The 23,646-nt window shown below is 40.4% G+C and overlaps 1 protein-coding gene across 1 annotated transcript in view; it reads right to left on the bottom strand.

Moving 5' to 3' along the window:
* FAM81B (family with sequence similarity 81 member B) overlaps positions 1 to 23,646 on the bottom strand; it is a 56,850-nt gene that overhangs the window by 15,010 nt on the left and 18,194 nt on the right. Inside the window, exons 3-5 of the mRNA XM_027545587.1 lie at positions 23,189 to 23,432; positions 14,102 to 14,220; positions 3,767 to 3,896 (exon numbers count right to left, since the gene is read on the bottom strand). Coding sequence (XP_027401388.1) covers positions 3,767 to 3,896; positions 14,102 to 14,220; positions 23,189 to 23,432 — 493 coding nt within the window. The remainder of the gene's footprint in view (positions 1 to 3,766; positions 3,897 to 14,101; positions 14,221 to 23,188; positions 23,433 to 23,646) is intronic.

Here is a 23,646-nt window from a genome sequence, read left to right on the forward strand (position 1 = left end):
ACAAGTAGTTAGAAGATATAAAACCCCCATTACAATTAACAAAAAAAGGATGAAGTCTCAAAATTATATTTAAGATAATGACAAATCTACATGAGGAAAATTTGAAGGATTTTCTGAAGGATACAAAAGCAAACCTGAAGAAATGGAAAGTACCCTATGTTCTTGGATAAAATACTCAGCATTATGACTATGTCAGTTTGAAAGTTAATTTATAAATTTTACATGATTTCAATTAAAATTGAAGCAGAGTTATCTGTCAGTTTACTTGCTGGACCTAGACAGGCTAATCTTAAAATCATTTGCAAAAGCAATTATCACTAGGAAAAGGGGAAAAAGAAACAGTGGAGAGACTAGCCCCATCAGATATTAAAAACACTACAAGGTCTCAATAATTAAAATGATAATGAAGGCAATCCTATTTTAGAAAAAAATTCAAAAATGTATCCAGGATTTGAATATAAACAATAAAGCCCTGACAGTGTTAGAAGAAAATATAAGCAATTCTTTCAAGCCTTTGTGTGAGGAAGCTCAAATCTCAGAAGCCACATACACACATAAAAAGAGACTGATAAATTCAGCTGTAAATATAGACCATGTACAAACCAAAAGTCGAGAGAAAAACTGGGAAAATGCATTTGCAGCTCACAGTGTAGGGAATCAACTCACCTTGCTAACGTATAACGAGCTCCTGGAAATTGAAAAGAAAGAGAACAATAGCCCAATAGAGAAGTGGATGAAAGATATGAACAGGTAGCTCACTGGAAAAGAAATACAACTAGCTCTTAAATAAATGAAAACATGTAATAAGAAAGGCTAATTGAAACAGAGATGTCCTTTCCTTTAAGAAAGATAAAATTCAAAAGTCAAACAACACTCAGTGGTGCGGCAATGGGGATATAGGACATTTTATATATTGCTGGTGGGTATGCAGTGTGGTGAAAACTCTGCAGAGAGCAAGATCTTTCAAGAGAGCAAGCACAGTATCTTTGACCCTGCAATCCCACTTCTGGATGTTTATTCTACAGACATACAGAATGACATAACTGCAAGGTTACACACAGTAGTAGTGTTTCAAAGAGCAAATTAGTGAAAAGAATCCAAATGTTGATCCATGAGAGACTGATTAAATGCGCTATTATATACAGAGGAAGAGTACATGGTTGTGAAAAGAATGAGGAAGCCCTCCATGTACTGATAGGATGGGTCTCTAGGATATGTTTGTTTAGAAAAAAACAGGTGCATAGTAGTACATTTATAATATGTTATCTTTTGTGTAAAAAGGAGGAAATAAGAATATGAATTTGTATTTGCTTCTACCTGTAAAGTCCTGAGTTTTCATTGGAAGGACTGATGTTGAAGCTGAAACTCCAATACTTTGGCCACCTGATGCGAAGAGCTGACTCATTGGAAAAGACCCTGATGCTGGGAAAGATTGAGGGCAGGAGGAGAAGGGGACAACAAAGGATGAGATAGTTGGATGGCATCACCGTCTCAATGGACATGGGTTTGGGTAGACTCCGGGAGTTGGTGATGGACAGGGAGGCCTGGCGTGCTGTGGTTCATGGGGTCGCAAAGAGTCAGACACGACTGAGCGACTGGACTGAACTGAACTACCTGTAAAGGCATATGGAAAGGATTCATAATAGGCTAATAAAAATGGTTCCTTGTGAGTAGCATGAATGGATGTGATTACTGGTGACAGATATAGAAGTGGAAATTCTCAGGGTGTATTTTCTCATGTAGATCTGATTTTGAATCATGTATGTATTACCTTAAAAAAACTAAGGAGAGAGAAACTAGAATCTAATATCACCTTTGAATTTAGATGCAAAATTAAATACTGAGTTATTACAAAGACTGTACAGTTTTCATTACAGAAATGCCAGAATGTTTCATATTGGGAAATGCTTTTACATAGCACATTAGAAAGCCAAAAAAATAAACAAGCTAACAACAAAAAACCAAAACCAAAAAACCAATCATGCTGAATTAGGCATTTGTTAATGTCCAAAAGGCATTTTATAAAGTTAAATGTTCAGTTCTAATAAAATTTAAGTAAAGTAGGAATTGATGGGTACTTTCTTAATATAATTAAGAATAAATCAAACCAATAGCCAACAGCAAAGACATTTCCAGTGTAATCAGGAACTAGATAAGCTGCCTTCTTTGACCACTTTTATGTAACAATGTTCTGGAAGTTTTGGTCAAAGCCTCAGGTAATCAGAAAACTAGAGATAAAGCTGTTATGATTTGTTGTTGGCATGATTACCTTGAAAAACTAAGATAACCAACCCCCTAACCATTAGGACTGTTTAGGTGGGTTTGTAGGGAGATGGACCAGCCCAATGGGACCGCTGTAAACTCTGTGCCTCCTCTGTACCTTCTGCTTTCTATAAACGGACTCCCATGAACAAATAATCAAGCACCAGGCTTTCATCTCCCCCCGTTTCCAAAGGGTTTCCACTTTGTTCTGCCCAAATGCCTTCAGAGGAGATGTGCTTGTCTCACACAAAGTACATGACAAAGTAGGGCATCAGAGAGTTTGCGTTGGCTCTTTTCATCACACCAGTGCCTTTGAAGGTGAAAATGCTGTGCTGTGCTGTTCAGTCGTGTCTGAATTTTTGTGACCCCATGGACTGTAGCCTGCCAGGCTCCTCTGTCCATGGGATTCTCCAGGCAAGAATACTGGAGTGGGTTGCCATTCCCTCCTCCAGAGGATCTTCCCAACCCGGGGATCAAACCCAGGTCCCCGCATTGCAGGTGGATTCTGTAAACATTTCAGGCAAAAAGAGCACAGAGAACACGGAGGCAGTGCAGTGTTCTGGAGTGAGTGAACTACAGGTAGTTCAGCGCCACTGGTATAAAGGGTGAGCCGGGAAGCCAGAGGGTGAGCTGTAGAGATACTCAGGGGCCAGTGTAGAGACGGTCTTTAAATTCCAGGCCAAAGGACTTGTGTATTATTTTGTAAGAAACATAACCCATTGCTAGGATGTAATGTGATGAACTCAGGTTTATGCTGAACCTTTAATAGGAATATCTTCTATGGAAAATTCCTTTGCTTGTTCTCTCCAGTTGTACCCAGAGGGCCTTCCCTGGCAGTCCAAGAATAGGATTCAATCCCTGGTCGGGGAACTAAGATCCCACATACCACATGGCAAGGCCAAAAAAAAAAAAAAAAAGAAGAAGAAAAAGAAAAGAGAGAAGAACCTAGAAAGGAAGGAAATGATGGCAATCGTAGACTCAGGTAGCATATGCTTCCAATGAGTGGCTGTTTTGGAACATAAGAAAATATGAAAGTGTTAGACTCTCAGTCCTGTCCGACTCTTTGTGACCCCATGGACTGTGGCCCACCAGGTTCCTCAAGGCACTCATTAAGTATTTGTTGATTAACCTGGCCACATGCATGGTGTATATGTATGAGCTGTCATTCTTAAACCCTTTGGAAAAGGGTTCTTTTGAATAATTGCTGCTTGAGCATTTTGGAAAGTCATAATGATCTTACTTCTGGTATGCATGCATGCTAAGTCACCTCAGTTGTGACCATATGGATCATAGCCTGCCAGGCTCCTCTGTCTGTGGGATTCTCCAGGCAAGAACACTGGAGTGGGTTGCTATTTCCTTCCCTAGGGGATCTTCCCATCCCAGGGATCGAACCCACATCTCTTACATCTCCTGAGTTGATAGGCCAGTTCTTTACCACTAGCACCATCTGAGAAGCCCTTACTTCTAGCAGTAGTACATAAGAGTTTCAAAATTTTTCAGTTACCTTCATATCCAAGTTCTTAGAAACAGTTTGTAGGGAAGATATCATCTCCTGAATTGTTTTTTCAAGTTGCTGGTGCTCATTTCTGATGAAGTGAATATCTCCAGAAAGCTTCATGATGCTGGAATCACATCTAGTGGCAAGATGAAGTTAGATGTGAGATTGATAACATTTTTAACACTATAGTAGAATCTATGCATTCATTTGATGGCAAGAATTCTAAAGTTCTTTGAATAGTGACTTGGCAGATGTGGGGGCGTATACAGAAATCTCCCTCATCTTCCTCTTTTTTTCCTGAATGAAACACTAGCCCAAATTAAAGCACTGAGTTGGAGTAGATGAAGACATTGGGGGAAACTCGGTAGATATAGATTTTCAGCCATAAGATATATTAACTCAGTTATAGGAGTTCCAATAGATTTTGATGTTTGGGGCATACTCCCTGGTGCCTATGGTTAGGCAAAATTGAAGCTTTTTCCTCTTCTATATTGTGTTCTGAATTCTCTTTCTTCCCTTTAGCCCTCTTTTCTTGGCTCCCAGATCACCAATTCCCTTTTGGCTAGATAAAGTGTCCCAGCCTACCAGAGGTTTCCAACTCATCTTCAAAAGACAGAATCTTTTCTCTTAGCCCCAGTAAAAGCTCCTGCTCCTTAAGTGGCCTCAGTTAAGTGTTGTCTTAGGTTAGGACAAAAAGAATCCACACTAAGACGTGTATGAGGCTTTGGCACGTAAGGTGGCATTTGGCATTTTCAGGTTGGAACCCTAGTGAAATGGCATTGAAATTCAGATTAGCCATCTTCCCAGAATGTCAGGGAATCCCACCCACTACTCCACTCGAGGCCTCCCTTAGGAGAGAAGAGGTTACTTACTGTATTATCACTTTCAATGCACTCATATCTGTGTGAAGGGTAGGACAGAAAGCCCTGTAGGGTTGTGTTTGGTGTATTAATAAATGAGTTACCAGACATCACTTTGAAGTTTGTCCTTTTATCAAGTAACCATTTTGACTGTCATCAAATAACATCTATTAGGAACTATATTTTCATATTGTCACGATAAGTGCTATAAACATTGTTCTGTGGCTGTCAACATTTTCTTTAGGATCCAAAAATGAATTTCTTTTTCTTAATTTTGGTGTCAAATTTGAGCTAAAGGTGAGCTAACCTCTTGAGAAACTTCTTGAAAGGATACCAGATCACTGGTGAGGGGTGGGCAGACTACCAGGAGGAAAAATCAGGGATTAATCTGATTCAGCATGGAAGTACCTAAGTCAAGGGCAAAAGTCATTTTACACATTTGTGTATACAAACTGTTATTGTCAGAACAGCCTCACTGTTGGTTAGAATATTCTTATGTTGGTCCACATTGAGATACCCAAAGGCTACGCGGGAATCAAAGGCAATGTGGGAATGGGCTTCCCAGGTGGCGCGAACCTGCCTGCCAATGCAGGAGACATTAGAGAGGGGGGTTCGATCCCTGGGTCAGGAAGACCCTTTGGAGGAGGGCATGGTAACCCACTCCAGTTTTCTTGTCTGGAGAATCCCATGGACAGAGGAGCCTGGCGGGCTACAGTCCATGGGGTCACACAGAGTCAGACATGACTGAAGCGACTTAGCACACAGGGAAATAGCTGTTGCTATCACCGCTGCCAGCCACCTCTCACCCAGCCCACCTGCTGCCTGCTCAGGGGCCACTAGTTTGTCTGTTGTAGGTTCGTGGTTCAGGATTTAGTCAGGTAGATCAGCCTTTGAGTATGGCTTCTACTGCTTCCCAGGTTTGTGATCTGGGACAATTCTCTTAATATATGTAAGTTTCAGTTTTCTTTATCTGAGAAAAGTGAAAGTGAAGTCGCTCAGTCGTGTCCCACTCTTTGCAACCCCATGGACTATAGCCTACCAGGTTCCTCTGTCCGTGGGATTTTCCAGGCAAGAATACTGGAGTGGGTTGCCATTTCCTTCTCCAGGAGATCTTCCCAACCCAGGGATTAAACCCGGGTCTCCTGAATTGTAGGCAGATGTTTACCATATGAGCCACCAGGGAAGTCCTGTCTGAGAAAAGGGGTACCAGTGCTGCGCTCCCTGCATGCAGCTGCAGAGTTTGCCCCCTGCAAAATGCCAGGGTGTGCCAGACACATGGGGGTGATGTGAACAGTGTCTCCTGGAATGCTGTATGCTCAGCCTTCCAAACCGTACGTGATTGTCCTGAAGAGTGGTCCTGCATAGGGTTATTTAAGGATAAAAGGAGATGATGAGCGCAGAGCGTTTAGCCAGTACCTGGCATGGAGGAAGCACCCACACAAGATCAGCAGTTATTATTTATTTCCTCAGCTTAAGAGTTATCATCTAATTATTTTCACCCCATCCCATTCCTACCCAACGAGCCTAACTCCACCCTGAGGTCAAGGATTAATGGTTTTTCAAGGCTGTACTCCATATTTCAAAAGAAATTTCTCTTTCTCTCCTTTGAAGTGATTTTATTGTTTCTATTAAAATAACAAATTCCTGTTATAAAAAAATTACACACAATACAAAAAAAGAACCAAAGAGTGTTAACATCATCCCAAATCCCACTTTTAAGAAATAATCATTGTTAACATTTGGTTAGTATTTCATTCACCATTATAATATGTACACACATCATATATAAACACGTGGAGATAGGAAGAAATAAAATAATTTTAGAATATTCAAATTATATGTATGAGTTTTAGTTAAAAACATTACATTGAATTTTAATTTAATTTAACCTAAGGAAATGTAACTGTAGTGAAAAATGAAGCAGTTGCTCAACTTCAGGTGTGTATGTGTACACCCTACTACAAGAGATATTTCTAAAAATGAAGTTATAAAAAGCTATCATAGATTGGAATCATTGTACTTTTTACAACTACCATTTCAAAACTTTATTCTCCGTTGACCCTATGCCAAAGGAAAAAAAATGAGAGAACAAATGTTTATATACTTGCTCTTCCAACAGTTTTTGTTAATGTTTTCCTATTTTAAAAATATCAGATTAAACATTTACAGTGTGTTCTGCCCCTAGAGTTCCACTCTTTAACCTTCATTCTATATTTAGACTCTATTAGACAGTCATTCTAAAATGTATGCGTTTATTTGGCTGCGCCGAGTCCCAGGCACAGGACGCGGGATCCTTGATTCTACGTGAGGCACGCAAACCCGGACTTGTGGCGTGTGGGATCTCGTTCTCTGGCCAGGGATTGAAGCTGGGCTCTCTGCACTGGGAGTGTGGAATCTTAGCCACTGGACCACCAGGGCAGTCCCAGTGTTTTAAAGCTATAATTCCTTATCTGAGATCCTTATTTTGATTTATTCCTTGGTTGGCCAGATTTTGTCATCCAGAGTTCAAACGGAGGGACCGTTAGCATTGGACTGTTTACATTCTCGAACGCTTGAGAATGCCTGTCTGTTCTCCTTGAAAGGTAATTTGGTTAAGAAAACATTATTGAGTCACTTTTCTTTTGTTCAGAACAGGATAGACATTTCTCCCTTCTTACCTGACAGTGTTTGATGTGGACAAGTCTGAGATGACTAAGTTTTTTCCTTAATGTGATCTGTTTAGTCTACCTAGATGTCTAACGATTCTTTTTTGCTTTCCTTTCTTCTAGTGATTCTTTCTTTTTGATAATCAATGACTTCAAACCAGGATATCTTGGCTTAATTGGTCTTATATAAATTTTTCTGGTGTTGCAGATTTCCCCTTTGATCTACAGATTCTAATCTCTGTTTCAAGAAATCTTTCTTCTCTTACATCCATATTTTGTTTTCTTCTGAAGAATTTGTTCTTCTTTGGACCTCCTCTTAGTTCTCTGCTGAGTGGAGTCTCTGTTTTCTGCCCTATATATCTTTTCTCCATAACCATTTTTATATGAAAAAGCATTTTCTTTTTGACTTGCTCAGGTTTTTTTTTTTTTTTAAACTTTACATAATTGTATTAGTTTTGCCAAATATCAAAATGAATCCGCCACAGGTTGTTTTCAGTTGTATGTATTCTCTTGGGGAGGGGCTTCTAAAGTAGATTGAATCTCTGTAATATTTAATTTTTTTCTTTCTCCTATCCCTGAGCAATTCTGGTTTATCTATTTCCTTTTGCTACGGCTGCAGTCCATGGGGTCTCGAAGAGTTGGACACGACTGAACGACTTCACTTTCACTTCTCATTTTCATTCACTGGAGAAGGAAATGGCAGCCCACTCCAGTATTCTTGTCTGGAGAATCCCAGGGACGGGGGAGCCTGGTGGGCTGCCGTTTATGGGGTCGCACAGAGTCGGACACGACTGAAGTGACTTAGCAGCAGCAATCTCTTTTTTGGGGAAAACCTTTTTATCGCTTATTTTTAATCAAAGTAAAACATGTTTGTAGTTTGAAAGTCAATAATAATGAGAAGGCTAAGAACACACCGCAGTGATTCCTGGCTCCGTCTCTCCCTGTGTCTCTTAGTTCCTCTCCCTGGAGGCAAGTGCCCGCCTTCACCCACTCTCAGAGGTGCCCGGTGCAGCCCACCCTAAGCCTGTGAGCATTCCGTGGGGACGAAACCAGGTCATCCTCAGCTTATTCCAGGACTTGAAAATCAGTCTCACTTCTTCTGCTAAATCAGCTTCCGAATGTGTACCTTCCAGGTTCCAGCATTTCTAGGCTGATGTTCCCTGTCTTTGTGGGCTTATGTTTTAAAGAGAAAAATATTTTTTTATTTAGGCTTTTGGAAGGAGCAAAATTATGTGTGACAGTTCAATCAGCAATCTTTTTCTTTTGCTTTTCATGAATTCTTGGAAACCAGGAGTTTCCAAGAATTCAAGAATCCAAGTTTCAAACTTGGATTTGAACTGTTCCTGTATTTTTTTGGATAATTCCTGTCTTGAGGTGTATTCATCAGCCTTGTGCTTTTATCCATCTGTCTATCCATCCATCTCTCCCTGGATGGTGGTGGTGGTGGCTTTCACACACAGATTCTTCGTAACTCCCACTCTCCCATCTTCTGTGGTCCTGGCCACCCACCGATCAGTGATGGTGTGTTTCTTGGGGAAGTAGCCCAGCTCCTCTACTCTGCCTCGTCGATATCAAGTCTGTTGCTTCTTTAGGCCCAGGGAAGGGGTGCATCTCCCCATTCTCTCCTCGAAAACCAGATCAGTGTATCTCACAGCACATCATCGTCATGGGTTCTTCAACGTGATACTATCAGCTCTTCTCCCTCTTCAGCCGGTTGCACCTCAGTCAGTTTCTCTTAGGCATAAACTGATAAGAAGTGGGGGGAGGATCCCAGATGATAAATGTCATGAGTGCCTCTTCGGCTCCACCGTCTCTGCTATTCTGTGCTGCTGCCTTGAATTCTCAAGGATATTTCCTATTTCTCCTGTGACTCACCCCACCCCCTAGGTTAATACTCTTCTATTCAACAGATTTGGTCTGTGCCTTTGGGGGTGACGCCTCTTGATTTGGAGGAAATCATGATATTTCGGGTCTGAGGAGGATACTCGGCCCACACATCTCTGTCTGGTATGCGTGCTCTGTTTGTCGTTTGTGGTTGCAGCAACTTCCATGTTGTGTTAAAGGTGACATTTTTGTTTTCCTTTTTTTATTTTTACTGGCATGGAGATGTCTCAGGTGAGGAGAGTGGAGTAAAAATATCTTTAACAAGAAGTCCTCACTCTTTTTCAAAGGTTGACAGTATCCAAATAATATCATTAGTGCCTCTTCAAAGGACATGTCTTACGCTTTTAATTGCACATCAACACAATTTAGTTATTTTGTATGCAGATTTGAAATGTGAAAGCTGATCGCCAAAGAATTGATGCTTTTGAATGTAGTGTTGGAGAAGACTCTTGAGAGTCCCTTGGACTGCAAAGAGATCCAACCAGTCAATCTTAAAGGAAATTTGTCCTGAATATTCATTGGAAGGACTGATGCTGAAGCTGAAACTCCAATACTTTGGCCAGCTGATGTGAAGAACTGATTCATTGGAAAAGACCCTGATGCTGGATTTTGGAGGCAGCAGGAGGAGAAGGGGATGACAGAGGATGAGATGGTTGGATGACATCATGGACTCGATGGACATGAGTTTGAGCAAACTCTGGGAGCTGGATGGGCAGGGAAGCCTGGTATGCTGCAGTCCATGGGGTTGCAAAGAGTCGGACACGACTGAGCAACTGAACTGAACTGATAGGCAGATTTGCCTTGGGGTCCCAAATAGTCAAATATGGATAGAGGGTTGGTCTTCTCTGGCTGCTTCTAGAGCCATCATACATGGCTGTATGGCTGCCCTTCACATGCTGGCCTTTTTCTTTTTTGCATATGAGGCTAATCTATCAAATAGAGTGCTGCTGCTGCTGCTGCTGCTAAGTTGCTTCAGTCATGTCTGACTCTGTGCGACCCCATAGATGGCAGCTCACCAGGCTTCCCCATCCCTGGGATTCTCCAGGCAAGAACACTGGAGTGGGTTGCCATTTCCTTCTCCAATGCATGAAAGTGAAAAGTGAAAGTGAAGTTGCTCATTCGTATCTGAGTCCTAGCAACCCCATGGACTGCAGCCTACCAGGCTTCGCAGTCCATGGGATTTTCCAGGCAAGAGTCCTGGAGTGGGGTGCCATTGCAAGGTGTCAAAATCAGGCAGACAACTTTGAGAACCTCATCTCATTGGAAGTACTTGCTTTTAAACTGCCACTATATTGGAGAGGGAAATAAGGTATAAAATTCAAAAGCACATAGTTGTTATCAAATATTGAGTTTGATTCATGAAGCAGTAAAAGGTTTGCTAGGACTTATGTTAAAATAATCAACTTAGTTCACTCATGCCAAGATGCTGATTGGAATTAAGATCAACCTATGTAGAAGGAAAGTAATTATTCTGCCTCAGCTGGTCCGTGGGTCACTTGCCTGCAAAAATATGGAAAAGAAAAAGAGGAATAGTGAATTTGAATCTCCTGGTTTTTAGCCAGATTCTGTTTCAAATCACTAGATTCAAGAAATAATCATAAAAGGAAGACATTTTAAGGAAAAATAATACCTTTTCCTAAAATCACTGCTTCACATTAAAGGGGAAGTAAGTCAGCGATCAGAGAGCAAGACAAAGGACTAGGAGGCTCTTGCTTTTTCCCTCCTCCCTCAGATGCACCAAATAAACAGCAGAATTCTGATCCAGTCCCTCTGGGGAAAATCCAGAAGCTAGTTTAGAGGCTCTTACACATCAGGCAACTAAGAAAATACCCACATCAAAAAGAGTCAAAAAAGTTGAGATACACACACACCACATACCCCATCCCTGGTTCAGCACCTTACAGCTGGGAGGGAACCACCAAATGCCAGATTCTCCCTGGGGAATGAAGTGTGTCTAGCCACTATCCAAGAAACTGGCTCCCAAATCGCCTAACTCTGAGAGCCGGGGGAGTGCATCTGTGAGTCCCTTGGGACCACAGAAAAGCAAGTGGTTTTAAATGGGCACATGGTTTTAGAAATGGGCAAAACCCTGACTAGATATGTGTCCAAAGATAAGAGACAGATGGCCAACAGGTACATGAAAAGGAGCTCTATGTTACGAATCATCGGGGAAATGCCAATCAAAGCCATGCGATGTCACCTCATCCCTGTTAAGATGAGTATTATACAAAGTATTGGTGCAGATGTGGAGAGAAGGGAATCCTTCCACACTGTTAGCAGGAGTGTCAATTGGTATAGCCGTTATATAACATAGTATGGAGACTCTTTGAAAAGTTAAAGATAGAACTGTCATCTGGAAATCCCCCTACTGGATATGTATCCAAAGGAAATGAATACATGGAAGAAATATATCCTCTCATGTTAACTGCAGCAATATTCACAATAAACAAGATACGGAAACAACCTAAGAGTGTGTGTGTGTGTGTGTGTGTGTGTGAGTGTGTGAGTGAGTGAGTGTGAGTCTCTCAGTCTTGTCTGTCTCTTTGCGACCCTATGTATCCACCAGGTTCCTCTGTCCATGGGATTGTCCAGGCAAGAATACTGGAGTGGGTTGCCATTTAGGGATGAATAAATAAATCGTGATATACATGGAGTCACAAAATTTTTAGCCTCAAAGAAGGAGGAGACTTTGCCATTTATGACAACATGTATACAATCTGCAGGACATTATGTCAAGTGAAATATGCTAGACACAGGAAGAAAAAAGTTGCATGATCTTATTTGTATGTGGAATCTAAAAAAACCAGGGGCTTCCCAGGTGGCGCTAGTGATAAAGAATCTGCCTCCCAATGCAGGAGATGTAAGACACGGGGGTTTGATCCCTGTGTAGGGAAGATCCCCTGGAGGAGGGCATGGCAACCCACTCCTATATTCTTGCCTGGAATAGTGTTACCAGTGCACCACCAAATTGAACCAGATTCCAAGTTTGATTCAAAAGAGATTTTGATTCTTATCTTCTTTGTAAAATCATGGCACTTCTAGGGAGAGTGGTGGGTGGTTTTATTATCTTGCTTCATCATTTACCCAAATACTGTGAAAATTCTATTTATCAAATGTTATATAAAAGTATATATAATCTTATGTATTTTAGAAGTATAAAGTATATATACACATAACCTTGTATATGTGTGTATATTTGTATGTATATAGTACCTATGTGTGGACACACACTCACACAAACACACACACGTACTAATCCTGTAGACCCTGTTTCCCTCATGTCTGTTACCTGCTCTGGACTTGCACGGCAGACTTTTAATTTAGACCCCTAAAGTAAAACTTCTCACCTTGATTGCTTCAATAGGCTTCCTTTCATCTTCATATATTATTTCTGTACTCTACCAATTCAGCTACTACCAAAAGGTTAGTGAATGTCATCCCCTTACTTAAAATCATCCCATGGCTATTTATAACCTTTTACATAAAGTTCAAAAACTTTTTACTTTGACCAAAGATCCCTCATCATCCAACTTTGGATCATTTCTCTAGCTTCATCTCCCAATCTCCCTGCTGCTGCTGCTGCTGCTGCTGCTGCTGCAGCTAAGTCGCTTCAGTCGTGTCCGACTCTGTGACCCCATAGACGGCAGCCCACCAGGCTCCCCTGTCCCTTGGATTCTCCAGGCAAGAACACTGGAGTGGGTTGCCATTTCCTTCTCCAGTGCAGGAAAATGAAAAGTGAAAGGGAAGTCGCTCAGTCATGTCCTACTCTTAGCGACCCCATGGACTGCAGCCTACCAGTCTTGTCTGTCTCTTTGGGATTTTCCGTCCATGGGATTTTCCAGGCAAGAGTGCTGGAGTGGGGTGCCATTGCCTTCTCCGCCCAATCTCCCATCTCTCCCTAAATACCACAACTAAAATAGCACCCTCACAGGGAAGCCCTGAACACGTCACAGTAATTTATCCCACAGTTCCTTTGCACACATCATTCCTCCTATGTGAAGTACATTTCCTATCCCTGTCTGGTTAACTGCTACAGTTTTTCAAAACTCATCTCAAGTGTCACCTCCTCCAGGAAGCCATTTTTATGTCCCAATCCGATTTGCATGTTTCCATGGCACCCAAGGCTTTCATTACAGCACTCACCTTATTGCTTATGTTTTCCCAGGTAGACTGTAAATTTATAGGAAGACGATCATGTTGCTGAACCCCTGAATTGTAGACCACTGCCTGGCATTGGTGAGTGTTTGGTACATTTTTTATTGAATTGAATGGACAGATACCCTAGGAGAAGTTTGTCTTAGGCATTAATCACCTGATTATTCAGAGTAGATTAATGAGATGAAAGTGGGGGTGTTTCTGGAGAGAGGAATGAGGTGCTGGAAGGAGACAGAGAGATGGAAAGGTGTCCATGGTCGGCCACTCACGGCTCATCTTTGATGTGTCAACCAGAATGGTCCTGCCATGGTCAATACCTACAAATTTTTGCTGAGCTGTGCACCATGAATTTTTTCAGCCTCATATAAAAAATATCATTCAAAATGTTATTCCCTTGACCATTAAATCCCTTTTGCTAGGCTTTCATATGCAATTCTTATATATCTTAAATATTTCAATCATTAGAATTTGAGACATCTGGGGATTCTGTATGCAGTTTTAAGGGCATGTCTTTGTATGTAGATGTTGGCCTTTGGACAGCTGAGGGGCTGTAAAGACAAGACTTGTCATAGATGAAACTAAACTAGGCATCCTGTATAAGAGGTTCTTTATAGAACCCTTGGATCTCACAGGTAGCATGAGACTTTCAAATTTCATGATACACTTTCTCAGTTGCTGTCTTATCATTTAGCTTAAAGACAATATTCTGTTTTCTACAATATAGAACTTATTTAGGGATGAGAATTCAGTGGCCAAAACTGACTGCTAAGTATTAGTTAGCAGTCTCACCTTCTCACCTGGCTACTCTTCCTCGGAGATCTCCAACTCCTTGAAGGTGTTTGTTGCTTAGGTCCTGTACTGCGAAATTAGTTCCTGTGGCCACCAGATCCCGAGCTTTTATTTGTTCTTCTATCATCTGCAATATTTGAGTTAAAGTTCCAATTAATTTCCCATCACACATGATAAGAAAATATCATTTAAAGTAGAGGTTACAAACTGAGTGCATTTCCCTTCTTAGGCTGATAGTGCAAATGAGTGAGAGTCTTGTGTTGGAAGCCATCCCCGCTATATCCGAGGGAGGCAGTGATGGCTTGAGTCCTGCTGACAGTTGCCAGGTGGCACGATGGTTCAACAGTGTCTCAACAGAAGCTGGAAATCCAGATTTTATGTTAAATTGCTGAATTTTAAAATATTGACATTTTATTCAAATTCTTTATAAATACCATATGGGTCAAGCCAAACTTATTTACTGTGCTGTGTGGACGTGACCATCCTTGACATAAAAACTTTTCACAAAAATCTTTTTCAGAATTGGTAGTCAAGTTTAGAAAAAGGGACCTTTCATATGGGATTAGGCAAGGCCCTTTATAGATTGAGTTGGAACCATAACGAAGCTAATACAACTAATGAGCAAATCTGAATAAAACTGTTTCACTTACATGGAGTGGAAAAGGTTTATTGTTTTAGATTTTTTAAGAGAATATGAGGAATTTATGGCTTGAATGTATTCAGATTTTGCCTTGAGTATCCATCGTCATGTCTTCATTATGTCTTAGTGTTCTGAAATGAATCTGACTACCCTATTCCACCAGCTTGGTGGTCCCCCAAACAGTGGGTTTTAATTTTTGGCACTCATACGTAAAAAATAAGTTTTTTTGCTTGTCCATAGAAGAAAATTATATCTCGGTTAATATTCAAACAAATACCATTGTAAAGTTAAGACATATAAAATGTAATATATATTTATTCAGAAAAGTGTTGAGAGAATAGACTTTTTGAAGCACAGACAACTTTTTGGTTTGGGGGAACAAAAAAGGTTAGTTACTAGATGTTACCAAGGTCTGAACCATGTTAAATTTATGATTATGAATGTTTGGGGGAAAAGAAGGATTTTTATAGGAAATGAATTATGAACATTTCAAAGACTATGTACAGAATCTTGCCCGTTTGCAAACTGGCAGATTGAGACAAGCCAAGAGCAAATATAGCTTTAGCTGAAGACATACAAGTGTCAAGAATACTAGCTAGAGGTTATTTTTTGTTTTTGTGTTTTGGCTTGTTTATTTTTGCATACCTGTAGGTGTTTAGTTCATTCAGGCCACCATGACAAAAAACTACAGACTAAGAAGCTTATATGACAACAGGGATCTATTTCTCACAGTTCTGGAAGCTGGAAGTCCAAGATTTAGGGTGCCTGCATGGTTGGGTTCTGGGGAGAGCCCTCTTCTGGGCTGCAGACTGCTGACTTCTTGCTTCATCTTCACATAGTGGAAAGGGGCCAGGAAGTGCTGTGAGGTCTCTCTTATGAGGGCACTAATCTGCTTTTTGAGGACTCCACTTTCATGACCCAAGTTCCTCCTAATACCGTCACGTTGGACGTTAGGATTTCACATGTGAATTTTGGTGGGGATACAAACATTCAGATTCTAACAGTAGGTGTAGTTTTACTTTGTTTTGGTAAAGAATAGTGATAAAAGAGAACTTGCCCTATTAAATAGTAAAACATTTTGAAATGAGTGCAGCTAAATAACTGTGCCTCACTAAATTGATCATTGTAATTTAGTGAAGATTTTGGTAAATGTAAGAAAGAAATATGCCATATATCAGACTCAAAGTCACTGAGGAAGGAATTTCACACACGCTGTTAAGATTTCTGGTTACTTATTCAGAAAGCAGGGCTTCCCAGGTGGTACTAGTGGTAAAGATGCCTGCCAGTGCAGAAGTCATAAGAGACTCGGGTTTGATCCCTGGGTCAGGAAGATCCCCTGGAGGAGGGCATGGCAACCCACCCCAGTATTCTTGCCTGGAGAATTCCATGGACAGAGGAGCCTGGCAGGTTACAGTCCGTAGGATGGCAAAGAGTCGGACACAACTGAAGTGACTCAGCAAGCATGCATGCACTCAGCAAACAATCAGTTTTAGATCTATACCTCACATCATACATGAATATATAGAGATTTTAGAAAAAAGTAGATTTAAAATATTTAAAAAGTTAAGCCATAAAACTGACAGATAATGGAGGAGATTATTTCATCTCTGAAATTTCTATTCTTAAAAGTAATGTGGGACATCAAACAGCACAATCTTGGAATATTGTAAACCTTATTGTAAAGTAAAAATAAATAAATAAATAAAAATGAAAAAAATAAAAGATCTTGGAAGTAAAAATAATTTTTATTAAAGTTCATTATAAACACTTGGAGTAACAGGCAAATTTGGCCTTGGAATACGGAATGAAGTAGGGCAAAGACTAATAGAGTTTTGCCAAGAAAATGCACTGGTCATAACAAACACCCTCTTCCAACAACACAAGAGAAGACTCTATACATGGACATCACCAGATGGTCAACACCAAAATCAGATTGATTACATTCTTTGCAGCCAAAGATGGAGATGCTCTATACAGTCAGCAAAAACAAGACCAGGAGCTGACTGTGGCTCAGACCATGAACTCCTTATTGCCAAATTCAGACTTAGATTGAAGAAAGTAGGGAAAACCACTAGACCATTCAGGTATGACCTAAATCAAATCCCTTATGATTATATAGTGGAAGTGAGAAATAGATTTAAGGGCCTAGATCTGATAGATAGAGTGCCTGATGAGCTATGGAATGAGGTTCGTGACATTGTACAGGAGACAGGGATCAAGACCATTCCCATGGAAAAGAAATGCAAAAAAGCAAAATGGCTGTCTGGGGAGGCCTTACAAATAGCTGTGAAAAGAAGAGAAGTGAAAAGCAAAGGAGAAAAGGAAAGATATAAACATCTGAATGCAGAGTTCCAAAGAAGAGCAAGAAGAGATAAGAAAGCCTTCCTCAGCGATCAGTGCAAAGAAATAGAGGAAAACAACAGAATGGGAAAGACTAGGGATCTCTTCAAGAAAATCAGAGATACCAAAGGAACATTTCATGCAAAGATGGGCTCGATAAAGGACAGAAATGGTATGGACCTAACAGAAGCAGAAGATATTAAGAAGAGATGGCAAGAATACACAGAAGAACTGTACAAAAAAGATCTTCACGACCCAGATAGTCACGATGGTGTGATCACTGACCTAGAGCCAGACATCCTGGAATGTGAAGTCAAGTGGGCCTTAGAAAGCATCACTACGAACAAAGCTAGTGGAGGTGATGGAATTCCAGTTGAGTGATTCCAAATCCTGAAAGATGATGCTGTGAAAGTGCTGCACTCAATATGCCAGCAAATTTGGAAAACTCAGCAGTGGCCACAGGACTGGAAAAGGTCAGTTTTCATTCCAATCCCAAAGAAAGGCAATGCCAAAGAATGCTCAAACTACTGCACAATTGCACTCATCTCACATGCTAGTAAAGTAATGCTCAAAATTCTCCAAGCCAGGCTTTAGCAATATGTGAACCATGAACTTCCTGATGTTCAAGCTGGTTTTAGAAAAGGCAGAGGAACCAGAGATCAAATTGCCAACATCCGCTGGATCATGGAAAAAGCAAGAGAGTTCCAGAAAAGTATCTATTTTTGCTTTATTGACTATGCCAAAGCCTTTGACTGTGTGGATCACAATAAACTGTGGAAAATTCTGAAAGAGATGGGAATACCAGACCACCTTGAGAAATGTGTATGCAGGTCAGGAAGCAACAGTTAGAACTGGACATGGAACAACAGACTGGTTCCAAATAGGAAAAGGAGTTCGTCAAGGCTGTATATTGTCACCCTGTTTATTTAACTTCTATGTAGAATACATCATGAGAAACGCTGGACTGGAAGAAACACAAGCTGGAATCAAGATTGCCGGGAGAAATATCAATAACCTCAGATATGCAGATGACACCACCCTTATGGCAGAAAGTAAAGAGGAAATAAAAAGCCTCTTGATGAAAGTGAAAGTGGAGAGTGAAAAAGTTGGCTTAAAGCTCAACATTCAGAAAACGAAGATCATGGCATCTGGTCCCATCACTTCATGGCAAATAGATGTGGAAATAGTGTCAGACTTTATTTTTCTGGGCTCCAAAATCACTACAGATGGTGACTGCAGCCATGAAATTAAAAGACGCTTGCTCCTTAGAAGGAAAGTTATGACCAACCTAGATAGCATATTCAAAAGCAGAGACATTACTTTGCCAACAAAGGTCCATCTAGTCAAGGCTATGGTTTTTCCTGTGGTCATGCATGGATGTGAGGAGTTGAACTGTGAAGAAGGCTGAGTGCTGAAGAATTGATGCTTTTGAACTGTGGTGTTGGAGAAGACTCTTGAGAGTCCCTTGGACTGCAAGGAGATCCAACCAGTCCATTCTGAAGGAGATAAGCCCTGGGATTTCTTTGGAAGGAATGATGCGAAAGCTGAAACTCCAGTACTTTGGCCACCTCATGCGAAGAGTTGATTCATTGGAAAAGACTCTGATGCTGGGAGGGATTGGGGGCAAGAGGAGAAGGGGACGACAGAGGATGAGATGGCTGGATGGCATCACTGACTCAATGGACTTGAGTCTGATTGAACTCTGGGAGTTGGTGATGGACAGGGAGGCCTGGCGTGCTGTGATTCATGGGGTCGCAAAGAGTCAGACACGACTGAGCGACTGATCTGATCTGATAAATAAAATTAAGATATAAACAACAAACAGAGAACATTTGTAACAAGGGTTACCGCTGAGGGTTTCCATTGTGTGTTGCAATCAGTATACACCTATTCTTGAGAGCCAATTGCGTATGTATGTCTCTTCCCATCTTTTTGTTGAGTAACATCAACTGGTTTTTAAAATAATTTTATTTATTTTTATTTCATTTTTGGCTGTGCTGGGTCTTCATGGCTATAGACAGGCTTTCTCTACTTGTGGCAAGCGGGGTGCTTCTCTCTGGCTTCTCATTGCAGTGCCTTTCTTGTTTTGCAGCACGGCTCTAGGGCTCGTGAGCTTCGTAGTTGCAGCACGTGGGCTCACTAGTGGATCCTGGGCTTTAGAGCACAGGCTCAATTGTTGTGGTGCATGAGCTCAGTTGCTCCACGGCATGTGGGATCTTCCCAGTCAGGAGTCAAACACGTGTCTCCTGAATTGGCTGGCATATTCTTTACCACTGAGCCACTAGGAAAGCTCTCATTAATTGGTTTTTGAAATCAATCACAGTGAATGTATTTACACCATGGAAATAGGCAAACACTATAAACCAGGCATTTTATCCCCCAGAAAAAAACTACTGATTTTTAAACATTTACCAAAGCATCCCTGCTTATTATTTTTAATAAAAAAACCCATAAATAAGAACTGAAAAGCACTAAATCTGCAAACAATATTAACAGAATATCAGCAGAGAAAATGGAAACTGTTATAGTTGTTTTTAAAAGGTGAAAAAAAGAGAAAGATGTTATTTCTACCCCATCAAATCAGCCGTGATTAAAAACAGTAAATCTCAATGCTGGCAGAGGTGTAGTGAAAAAAGGTAATGGAAGCTAATGGAAGTCTTGTATAAGGCTGATGGAAGTATACATAGATAACAAACATTCTGGAAACCAATTTGGCAATAAATGTCAAGAGTTTTTACAGTGTTCTTACTCCAGTAATTCCACTTCTAAAAACATATACAATAGAAATAATACAAATGTAGATACATTTATGTGCAAAGACATTTAAATGTTAAGAGAATAAATAATCTAACCATGATTTATGCACCATACAAAGAACTTTTAATGACCTATGAAAGAGTTTATGATATAATTTTATATTAAAGGTATGCTTACAAACAATAGTCTGAGCTTCCTAAAGGGAATGCCTGGAAAGACCAGAGGCAGATGCATCTGGGTGCTTGTAGCAATTGTCATTTAGTGGTGAAATTATGAGAAATTTTTCCTAGGTTTTAAATTTATTTCCTAAACTTGCAAATAATTACAATGAGTAAGTATCGCTTTTATTAATGTAACTTGGGGGAAAAAACACAATAAAGCCATGTTGTTCATGAAACTGTCTTTTCCTAAATTAAAAATAAATTGATTTTCAATCTTTAATGAGCTGCCAGCTTAAGAAAGAAATATTTTGACTTTAAAAGGGAATAAGCAACTGAACTGCTACAATTATGGTTGATTAAACAAATTTTTTTTCATTTCTTTTGAAAACCCAAGACAAACTTCTGATCACACTTGATTCTATCTTGCTGGCTGATTTAAAAATGGGCTGACTTACTAGGTTTTTAAAAAATATTTCAATAGCAACCATTTATCTAAATACTTATTACTTTATAGTCTTAGTTATTTACTAAAGGTAGTTTAGTAGTTTCTTCTTCATAATCTTTTAACTTCATATCTACAACATTTGTGCTGTGTGCTGTGCTAAATTGCTACAGTTGTATCTGACTCTTTGCCACCCCGTGGACTGCAGCATGCCAGGCTTCCCTGTCCTTCGCTATCTCCTGGAGCTTGCTCAAACTCATGTTTATTGAGTCAATGATGCCATCCAACCATTTCATCCTCTGTCATCCCCTTCTCCTCCTGCCTTCATTCTTACCCAGCATCAGGGTCTTTTCCAATGAGTCTACTCTTTACATCAGATGGTGAAAGTATTTGGAGCTTCAGCATCAGTTCTTCCAGTGAATATTCAGGACTGATTTCCTTTAGAATTGACTGGTTTAATCTCCTTGCAGTCCAAGGGAATCTCAAGAGTATTTTCCAACACCACAGTTCAAGAGCATCAATTCTTTGGCTCTCAGCTTTCTTTATGGTCCAGTTCTTACATCCATACGTGACTACTGGAAAAACCATAGCTTTGACTATACAGACCTTTGTCAGCAAAGTAATGTCTCTACTTTTTAACACACTGTCTAGGTTTGTCATAGCTTTTCTTCCAAGAGCAAGCCCATTTACAACCTTTAAATATTTCCTAATTCAGTTTTCTGCACAATCAGACCAGTCCTTGTCATTTTTCTTCTATATGCCAAACCCTTAACAGGACTGCAAATATTTTGAGATTTTATAGTATTTGGGAAAAAAGTATTGGCTTTGTCTTTTTTCAGAGATAGTCAAAGATAGGAAAATAAACTTTTAGCAAGATTTCTAGTATCTGGAAATGTTTTCCCCCTTAATGCTAAGAGTATTTTATTGGGATATAATTAATATGTATTAAAATATATAAATCAAAGCATATTTCTGGATAGATTTTGAAAAATATAATTGGCTATGTAACAACCACTGAAATAATAATATAGAACATTCTAGAAGCCTTTTGATATTTCTGAGAATGCTGTTATCTTTTCAATTACCTAGAAGTTTTGTCTCCTAAATTGACAGTCCTCATGGCTCAGACGGTAAAGCGCCTGCCTTGCAATGCAGGATACTTGGGTTTGATCCCTGGGTCAAGAAGATCCCCCTGGAGAAGGAAATGGCAACCCACTCCAGTATTCTTGCCTGGAAAATTCCATGGACAGAGGAGCCTGGTGGGCTACAGTCCATGGAGTCGCAAAGAGTCAGACATGACAGAGACTTCACTTTCACTTTGACGCTTAAATTAGGATCTTCTTTTAGTGCCTGTGCTACGCTTGATTTTCCCATCATCTCAATGGCACTGAATCCCATATCTCTCCTTACTTTCATGACAGTTCATCGTGCCTGGAAACACCTCTGCCCACCTTGAGAAGTAACATTGCCTCTTTAGGCACTGCCGGCAATTCAGGATGTACTAAATATCAATAAAGTGCCTTTTAATGGCTCACCAAGATTTTTTAACTTTTCACACTCCCTCAAATGCATTATGGGGTCTACAGATAGAAAATATGTTAACAGATATCCTTAGGATTAAATACAAAGTCATGAGTAAGTCATTTCTGGGTCAATCTCATGGTTTTTGTCTAATCCACTATCTAATAGGAGAAAAGGGCATATATTGTGCGAGGGCATTGTTGTCAGTTCTCAAAATTCCACACATATAAGGCCAGAGTTTTTAAGTTTTTTCTCTGAAACTTGTGCCTGAAAGTTGCTATCTGAGATTCATCATTCTCACTGGTACTTTAAAAACTCTGAAAGATCTGTGGTAAGAATCTGCTCATCTTGGTTTAACACAATCATTTTCTCTTTTGATCAGAAATACTATTTTTCCTTTAATACCTTAAACATCATTCATTCATTCATCTGTTCAGGAAATATTGACAGATCACTGATGACCTCTCATACACTGTCGTCAGTTTGATGTGGGATTTGGCAGTGAACAAAATGAAGTCTCTGCTCTCGCAGAGATTATATCTTAGGAGCAGAAACACAATAAGTAAGTTTAGAGCGTGGTGGTTTGTGATAAGCACTATGGATAAAAATAGGGTGGGGTTTAAGGGAGATTGTGACTGTTGGCACGTCAAGGAAATGCTCTCTGACAAGGGACCTGATGGGAATGAAGAATACTTCACAGAATTGTCTAGGAGAAGATGATCCACCCAGAGTTCATAGCAAGTGCAAAGGCCCTGAGGCTGGAGCATGTTTGGGGTGTTCTAGGAAGTGCTGGGAGCACAGTGTAGCCAGAGTGAAGGAGAGAGGAGCAGGAGATGGGGGTCACAGAGATTTGGGGGGTCATATGTGATGTGTCTATGAACGAGCATCGCAACTACCTTATGAAAACCTCTATTTGAAACGATCACATTCATAGAATCTTAGAGAGTTAGACTAAAATAAGCACCTTAGCACAATGTCTGACATTTAATGTTAAACAATTGTCTTTGCTGTCACAAAGAGACATTCAACAAGTTTTGAACAGAATTTCCTTCTACAGAAAGTAGAGGTTGAATGACATGAGGAGTTAAAATATTGACTGTTTCCCTCTGGGGTAACTAAATGGTAATCATTTAAGTTAAATAATAGGGACTCATTTCTCTAGTTGAAGACTGCCCCCGACGGCTGAGAATCTTTGTCAAGCAGTGGTGCCAAGACATGGGAAATAAAGAACTACCTCGATGTTCTGGCTGAGTTTTTTGACGATGCTGGTGATGGTCTGGATGTGGTTTTCCAGGAGCTTCCTGGCAAGCGACTCCTCCTTGCGAAAGCCGTGGGTCCCCTGAAGACAGGCAGAGATGTCCTCCTTGATGCGGAAGGCTTGCTCAAGGAGGAAAGCTATGGTGCGGTCCTGGTTGTTCAGTCTGTCTTCTAGCTGACTTCTCTGGGTGTTTGGAATGGCAGGAAGAAAAGAATGACCCCTGGTCCAGAAAAGGAAACAACACGGGGACTTTACAAGGGTGAGCTAGAGGAGCCAGAACCAGAACTCGCAGCTGCCCTTGTACGCCTGTATGTTCTCCCCCGAGAGGAGGAGTTTGGTAGGACTTTAAACCCTGTATGCTGAGAATCTTGGTTTATGCCTCATCTGAGAACTGGATCTGACTTAAGCCTTGATTTGTGTCATCCATTTTTCAT

The sequence above is a fragment of the Bos indicus x Bos taurus genome, chromosome 7 (assembly GCF_003369695.1).
Source record: "Bos indicus x Bos taurus breed Angus x Brahman F1 hybrid chromosome 7, Bos_hybrid_MaternalHap_v2.0, whole genome shotgun sequence".
NCBI classification, from domain to species: Eukaryota; Metazoa; Chordata; class Mammalia; order Artiodactyla; family Bovidae; genus Bos; species Bos indicus x Bos taurus.